General features: G+C 27.0%; 1 protein-coding gene across 1 annotated transcript; it reads right to left on the minus strand.

Moving 5' to 3' along the window:
* Window positions 1-87: 87 nt before the first annotated feature.
* On the minus strand, window positions 88-8,255 carry LOC130669354 (membrane metallo-endopeptidase-like 1). The gene is made up of 14 exons (XM_057472179.1): window positions 7,956-8,255; window positions 6,698-7,886; window positions 6,513-6,623; window positions 6,329-6,431; window positions 4,824-5,007; window positions 4,593-4,742; window positions 4,414-4,506; window positions 4,159-4,344; window positions 2,692-2,826; window positions 2,356-2,618; window positions 1,935-2,125; window positions 1,111-1,274; window positions 841-993; window positions 88-383 (listed from the first exon to the last, which is right to left on the minus strand). The coding sequence occupies exons 1-14, from the start codon at window positions 8,139-8,141 to the stop codon at window positions 168-170; spliced, it is 3,324 nt and encodes a 1,107-aa protein (XP_057328162.1). The 5' UTR covers window positions 8,142-8,255; the 3' UTR covers window positions 88-167.
* Between the last annotated feature and the right edge of the window lie 94 nt (window positions 8,256-8,349).

Here is an 8,349-nt window from a genome sequence, read left to right on the forward strand (position 1 = left end):
TACGAGCCACGCTCAAGTTCGTAAACCTATGCCATAATTAATACATAGTAATACTATAAAAAGAAAAAGAACAAGAAAGAATAGTAATGATAAAAATAATAATGATAATAGATTAAGTTAAATGTAACGAAGAGTTTAAATTAACGATTATTATATCGGGTATTTAATTACGCAGTTTCAATCACTACGCTTTGATACTCGAGATATGGAAAAATACCACATGAAAAGTTTGGAAGTAATTGTGAAGCTTCCGGACAATTCCATAACTCGCCAAATGCTTTGTTGTTCGTTGCTGTGGCTAAAATTCTCACGCGACTTGGTAGAATCGTATTCTCATACAATGAAATTATAAATTTGGTTAGTGGAATCTTTGTACAGTGTGACTAAAAAAAGAAAAAAAAATAACAGTATCTAAAATATATATACATTAGTTTTAAGATAATCCAAAATGTCATAAGCAACAAATTAAATAACTTATCAAAGCTTTTGAATCAATACCTTTTAAATTTATATTTTTATATATTAATTCATAAATTTAATTTAAATAAAAATTTTTCTCATATTTTAACAATAAAATAAATAGGACTAGATTTTTAAATTGTTGACTTGATAAAAAAATAAAAAAAGATGCTAATAAATATAGACTTGTTATATAAATCATCTGTAGAGGATGAGTTCATCATGACAATCGATTAGTTTAAATTGGGCATTGATGATTATTTATATATGAATAAATATATAATGATAAGTAATTATTGAGGATTGATTTTTTAAGCTTATTGATAATTTTTCCATTCATTAAATTGATAGATCAATAAATTGCGTTAAAACTTTTTTTACCTGAGTGTAAGTAAGATAAAAAAGCTGATTGATATTTAAATTTAACCAGGGTAGAAGCTTCGCAGAAGTTGATCCAATTCTAGCCAAAGTATCGTGGGCAAGTTTAACGCCCATAGCGTCAGATAGTCTTGAGTTTAGAGTCAATTGAGGCATCTAATAATTTAGAGATTATGTTATTAATAAAATAAATAAAAAAGTTCGATAATTTAAAGTAATAAGTGTTTTTAATGTATTTAAATAGTTTGTTAATTAATATTATTGTTATTTTACCATGAAACGAATGTGTTTATTTTGAGATGGAAGTATCATATGTATCGGCTCTTGAAAAAGCGATTGATTTTGACAATTTATGTAGTCATCGTAATTTGTCTTTGTAAAATCATCATCAAGAAGTGCGAATGGAGAATCACGTGTTCCATTCCAATATTTTATTCCTGTTAATAACAACTACGATGATTAATTATTATTATCAGGGTACAGAAGTTTGTGCTTAACAATAAAAATAAAAGAAAAGAATTCACCCAAATTTCTCTATATCATAATTACGATCGCGAGCAAATTTACGTGAATTAAATTAAAAGATATATTCAAGTATTGAATGCCATAAAAGAATGTTGAAATTGAGGTTGTGAAAAAAATATGTCAATAAGACAATCAGCAAGATAATCAATCAACAAGACCACCAGCAAGATAATTAGCAAGACAAGCAGCAAGACCGCCAGTAAGACAACTAACAAGACAATCGTCTTGCTGATGGTCTTGTTGGTGGTCTTGCTAATTGTCTTGCTGATTGTCTTATTGACACATTTTTTTCACAATCTTAATTTCAACGGCTTTAATGACACTCGACATTTGAATATGTCTTTTAGAAATTTCTTTGAGAAATTTGCGCGAATGTTTTTTCTTTTATTCTTATTGTTGAGCACAAGCTTCCGTACCCTGATTATTAAATTCTTGAATTATCCTTAATTCTTTTTTTTAAATTAATCTTTTCTTTCTTTAAAATCACTGTGTACTTATTTATAAATATTACACAATTTTTATTATACATTATGTTGCTTAGTTAAGATTAATTAATTAATATTTTATTTTACCATTTGAGTCGAAATAATTGGCTATTTCACGAGCTATGAGATTTCCAAGGTTTGATAAAATTAAATAATCAAATGTTTGATCGTATTTTTTAATTGATGGCCAGTCAATTGCACCTAAAGGTACGAGAATTAAATTTAAACCATACAGTGTTTGAAATGATGATTGATAGGGCTTTGCAAAATATGTCCAGCTAGAAAATAATTATTTATTTTAATAGAATTTCATTAAAAGCAATTTATATTTTAAATCTATAACAAAAAAAAAGCTTTGAAATTTTAATTTCTCAGGGAATGTATTAATTAATTAAGATAGGAAGTACATTTTTACGAAATTATTTTAAGTTTTAGTGTTATTTTTATTATAAATTACAATTAAAATAAAAGAATTATCTTGATAATCTAAAAAAAAATATAAACTTACAGTTGTTCTGGATTACTTGGTTTTATTTCTAAAATATCGTACATTTCTCGTCTCGAATGCTTCATTAAAGTTATTGTGTTATTGAAGTAATCATCAGTCGTAATTAATTGTAAACTGTTATTGAAATAAGAAATATCTGGAATGGATATTTTCAATCCTTCTAATTTTTGAATTAATTCATCACGACCTTCTTTGTTAGTCCACTCTAATTTTTCAAAATTTAATCTCAAAGTTTCTTTTAATTCAATAAACATTTTTTGTATCTGACAATGAGTTAAATAAATAAATTTTTAATCATTTTTATAATTATTATTTTTTTTTAATTATGTTATTTACCATCGAACTCGTGTAATTAACTTCATTTTCCGAGAACGAAGAAATGTATATATATGAAGTTTCTTTAGGTAAATAATTCATAGCACTATCATAACAATAACTTTCTAAATCCTTAAATGATGTTGACTCTACAAACTGCAATAGTATTAATTGTTATAAAATATATTAAATAAAATACAAATGATATATAGCAAGAATGTGGAAAAGAAATTGAAAATAATAATTATTGATTTAGCGACGTCACGATTCTTTTTTTAATTTTCATCAGGCATCTATAAGCATATATACATCGCAAAATATATTAAAGAACATAAATACAATAAATAGTCGGATAGCTGGTGACCCATTTAAATGAAATGTTTGATTCACTTTGAAATTTTACATGGTAATACTTTTAGGATAGATAAATAATAAATGGTATGTCTGGCTGGTCTTTTTTTGTACAGGAGATTTTCAAATAAATGTAATTAAGACGATATTAATTACACTTCATTTTTATTATATAAGTTGGCTTAAATTGAGTTCGAGAAGAGATTATTTCATAGCGTGTTTATTTTTTAAAGAAATTCGGTTAAATCGTCGGCAGTTGTTTGCCTCAAAGCTCGAGTTTCTAGAAGTTGCGATGCGTAGAGGTAATATTAGACAAGATTACTTGCGTTTACCTAGAGTAAATACTAATATTTATGAACAATCGTTTTTAATTCATGGCATACGTGTTTGGAACTTGCTGCCATCAGGGCTAACAACTGTAGATGGTCTTGCTGAATTTCAAAATGCCTCTTTTGCATTCTTTCTCAAAAATAAAAATTAATTAATTTACCATATTCATTCATTTGTTAATTTAAAATCTTCATTTAAATTGTTTTCAATTAATTGCTGTACTGAATTTATAATTTATTTTGAAACAATTTGAAGTTTTTTGTTTGTCATCAACATTAATTATTGTTATACTGTATACTTTTGGAAAATGATGTATTACTTATTGATGGCATTGAGGGAGCTTTGGCTCTAGGGTCAAATAAATATGTTTAACTATCTGTATAAAAATATAACTTTGGGGTGGTTTGGGTCTATATTTACACTTCCAAAAGTGTCTGGCTTTTTCATTTTTGTCTTCAAAATTTACTTAAATTTCATTTAATTTTACGCTGATCATTAATCAAACAATTTTTCTGATATACATTTTTTTGAAAATTTGCGCTATGCGCCAGACATATGATTTATCATTTATCTATCGCGAATCCGCCTTATTTTAGACTTAACTGTCTTACTTAATCACAATTGAGACAATCAAGTCTAAATCAAGTTTTATTTTTGACCCAGGTGATGAAGATTCAATAAAAGAATCGAAATCTCACTAAATCAATAACTAGTGTTTTCAATGTCTTCTCCACATTCCTTCTATATATCATTCATTTATTATAATGGATGCGAATAAACAAAATAATAAAATCTATATATATTTACCTCATTGTATAAATTTCTTGCGTAAAGTCCAAGAAGTGCATTATTTAATTCACGTAAATGAGTTTTACTAAATTTTTCCAAAGTATTTAAAGCATTAAATATATTATTTTTAAAATATATTTGTAATTCATCGTGAGGTTCAAATGTCATTCCAGTGATAATTGATATTAATTTTGTCCAATTTAACTAATTAATAATTATTTAAAACAATAAATTTATTATATATTTAAAATAATGATAATTATAGAGACTCACTAATTTTGAGTGATCTTCCAAATCACTAAGAGTTATTATGCCGTAATTTTTAGATTCATAAGCTGCACGAATTTCACTCTCTGGTGGATAATTCTAGAGTAAAATAAATAAATAAATAGTAGAATAAATATTTTTAATATTAAATTAGATATTTGATAGTTCAATTTATAATTTGTTACCGAAAATAAGGCTTTGATTACTTGATAATTTATATCAATAACTATTTCATTAATATATTCAGTAATATTATCTAAATTATAAAATTCTCCAAAAATATCAAATTCTTTTAGTGCTTTAGTAACAGAACTATATAATTCTCTTGTATTATTCTGTAAAGAAAAAGTTTTAAATAAAAATATAAATAGAATAAATTTAATGTAATTATATTTTAATTTTAATTATATAATTACTTTGCAGGATTTGTAATTATTATAGAGTTCCCCTAAATCTATTTCTTCTGATAGATCATCGATGTCTTCAACACAAGACGCATAATTCAAATATTTAGATAAATTATCTGGTGGTCGGAGACTTAAAATAAATTTTTTAGGATTCATTTCATTTACATCCGGTACAATATCAAAAAGTATTGGGCTAAAAAAGAAAATTTATCAATAAATTTTTTCAAAAGTTATATAATTATGTTTCGAACATAAAATCTTATTGTGTCTAAACAATTATTTGAAGTAGAATTGAAATCGCAAGAGAACAAAAAAACAGAATTTAAATATAATATTTAAAAATGTTGGACATTTTGTCACTTTTATTGTGACTTCATCAGCAGCTAAAGCTTTGAGTGATTGAGGTATGGTTATAAAAACCTGTTAAAATGTTTAAAATTATAAAGCTGTTCAATTTTAATGTTATGAAGTGACGAAAATTGTATGCAGATGATCTGAAAATATTTAGAAAAATAACTGGTGAGATAGATGTCGATATACTGATGGTGTCAGGTCAGAAAGCTTAACTTAAACATAAAAAAATGTGCAGTGATGTCTTTTTTTCGGTCTCACATTCGAATTCCGACTGAGTATTTTTTTGGTGACTAGCTTATTCAAGAAGTTTCGGACATTAAAGATCTAGGGATTGTCGTTGACAACAACCTTTGCCAAACACGTGGAAAAAATCACTCTTCAGGCCTACAAAGTGCTTGGACTCGTCATCAGATCCAGCAAGGGCTTTTGTACTGTGTACTCACTCGTTATTCTATACTTAACTCTTGTTAGACCCATACTAGAGTACGGAACCATTATATGGTCCCCTTTTACTAACATGCTTAGCAACAGAGTGGATGCGGTACAACGCAAATTTCTCAAGTCTATCCTATTTCATCAGGCCAAGGGCCCTGCTTATAGCACTGAAGATTTGCGTTTGAAGTATAAAATCAAGAAGACATAACTGACCTGACCTTCTTCTATAAAATCATCAATGGATTGATTGATTCGCCTGATATACTAGGAGGTTTTGGTATAGTCTGTAATAAACCGTGTCTCAGGAGCAATCGAATAATTAACACTCTAATCTAATCTAGTCTAATAAAAACTACGCAATTAATGGACCGTACAATAGAATAGCTAACCGTCAACGAGTTCTATTCGGACATCGATTTTTTGGTGGATCTCTTCCGGTTTTTCACTCAAATATTAAAAATCTTCTAAACAATTAATCAAGTTTCTTCTTTCCTCAGTCAAAAACGTCAAAGTTTAATTATAATTGAATATGTTTCTACTTTCAAATCATAGTTTTTCTTATATTTGTAACTGTACTTTGTAACCAGTTGTATATAGCCGATTGGCGTACAATATTAATAAATAAATAAATAAGAGTTCAACGTTTATCAATATTCAAATTTTAATGTTTTTTTTTGTCCTTTTCCCTGCGATTTTAATAATATTTATAAACAGATATTATTTACTTATTGTGAAGAATCATATTGGCAATTAATTGAGTCAAATCAAAATTATTTTCCCAATTTGATGCGGTATAAAATTTTCCAATTTTACTTAAAACGTCTTTAGCTATTTAGAATAATCAAAATAATAATTTAATTAGACAATAATTATCAAAAATAAATTATTAAACAGATGAATAAAAAAAACCTTGAATAATTCTTTCATTTTTAGTAGAATAGTCATCGTATCTCATACAACTGTCAATATATTTTGTAAATGATAAATATTCTGGATGATGATTAAATTTCTTAATCGAATCTAAAAATCGAATACAAAATAATTTTAATAAATATCAAACTCTAATAAAAAAAAGAATATTATAATAAAAGTACTTTTTATTCTTTCCAACACTTGCATAGACAAGTCAACGTTACTAATTTGAGGGTCTGATTCCATGCCACCGCAAGCGTATTCATAAAAGTCATCACAAGGATTCGCTGAATGGTTCATATAAGATAATATTTTACTTGACAATTGTTTACATTGTCCTGACATACATACAGGAATTCCTTGTTCTTCATCTGACAATTCAGCGATCGTTTTTTCTGAAGACATAGTTTTATTTTCCAGCAAACTATTTTTAGTTGTAAAAACTATCGGATCATTTGAAGTGGCCATTGAAATTTTAATTGATTCTGCTGTATCTTCATCAAAAATTTCATTTGTAACTGATGGACTTGATGTACTTGTAGCAGTATCATTATTTTCATCCCCCTCAAATGTGGTTTTTAATTCTTCTGAATACGTACTTCCAAAATAAAAGTAAACCATTTTTTTCATCGTACTATATCCTTCTGATGGTGATGGTGTTACAGTACTGTCATCACTTACAGTTTCTTCTGTTCCCTCAGATTCTGTATAATCTTCACTAGTATTAATTATAGACTCAGTAGAAGAAAAACTATTAGATACTGATGAATCCTCATAAGATACTGATGAAGACATTTCAATATCACCAGAAGAACTAGTCTCTAATAAATCTATTGGAGACGCTGATGAAAAACTAATAAAATTGTCATCAGATATCGATGAAGATGTCTCAATATCACCAGAAGAACTAGTCTCTAATAAATCTATTGGAGAAGGTGATGAAAAACTAATAAAATTGTCATTAGATACCGATGAAGACGTTTCAATGTCACCAGAAGAACTAGTTTCTAATAAATCTATTGGAGACGCTGATGAAAAACTAATAAAATTATCATTAGATATCGATGACGTTTCAATATCACCAGAAGAACTAGTTTCTAATAAATCTATTGGAGACGCTGATGAAAAACTAATAAAATTGTCATTAGGTACTGACGAAGACGTTTCAACATCACCAGAACTAATCTCCAATAATTCTACTGAAGTGATAGATGAATATTCTTCTATGTATTCATTTTTTTCAAAACTTTCAGTTACTTCAGCTGTCACTGAAAACATTGTGGTATTTTCTAATTTTTCTTCAAGCCGTTCAAATATACCAGATTCATTATTTTTATAAAAATCATTATCACTTATATATTCTTCACTATTCTGTTAATAAAATAATTTATAAATTACAATAGCTTACATAAAAATAAAATAAATAAATATTAATCTTACATAGTTATCATCCTCACTGACTGCATTGTTCAGATAATTATTTTTTTTCCAAGGCCAAGTCGCCAAAATAATAATAGTACACATCATAATAAATAAAACCATTGTAATAACACAATTTCTATAAGATTGATCATTATTTTGAGGTGTATTAGGTTTTTGTGTCACTTGATACGATGCCGATGGCATTTTTTATACAAAGTAATACTAGGTCGGGTAAAAAGTATAATTTGAAATGCAAATAGAAATAAGTTTTGCAACAAAAGTGTATGATAACAAGTAAAAGTGAACTAAATATTATTGTGGAACGAAAAAAACGGGTATTTAGCATTTCAAGGTGGATGTGGTTTAGATAGCGGCTTCCTTGGCGATACTAGAATATTATCAAAAAATTATC

Source organism: Microplitis mediator, chromosome 6 (assembly GCF_029852145.1).
Source record: "Microplitis mediator isolate UGA2020A chromosome 6, iyMicMedi2.1, whole genome shotgun sequence".
In the NCBI taxonomy this organism is placed as follows: Eukaryota; Metazoa; Arthropoda; class Insecta; order Hymenoptera; family Braconidae; genus Microplitis; species Microplitis mediator.

Coding starts and splice junctions, on each gene's coding strand:
- LOC130669354 (XM_057472179.1), bottom strand. CDS start 8,141: ATGCCATCGGCATCGTATCAAGTGACACAAAAACCTAATACACCTCAA. Junction 5,008..6,328: donor AATATGATTCTTCACAATAA/GTAAATAATATC, acceptor TTTCTTTTTTAG/CCCAATACTTTTTGATATTG. Junction 2,827..4,158: donor CAAGAAATTTATACAATGAG/GTAAATATATAT, acceptor ATACTATTGCAG/TTTGTAGAGTCAACATCATT.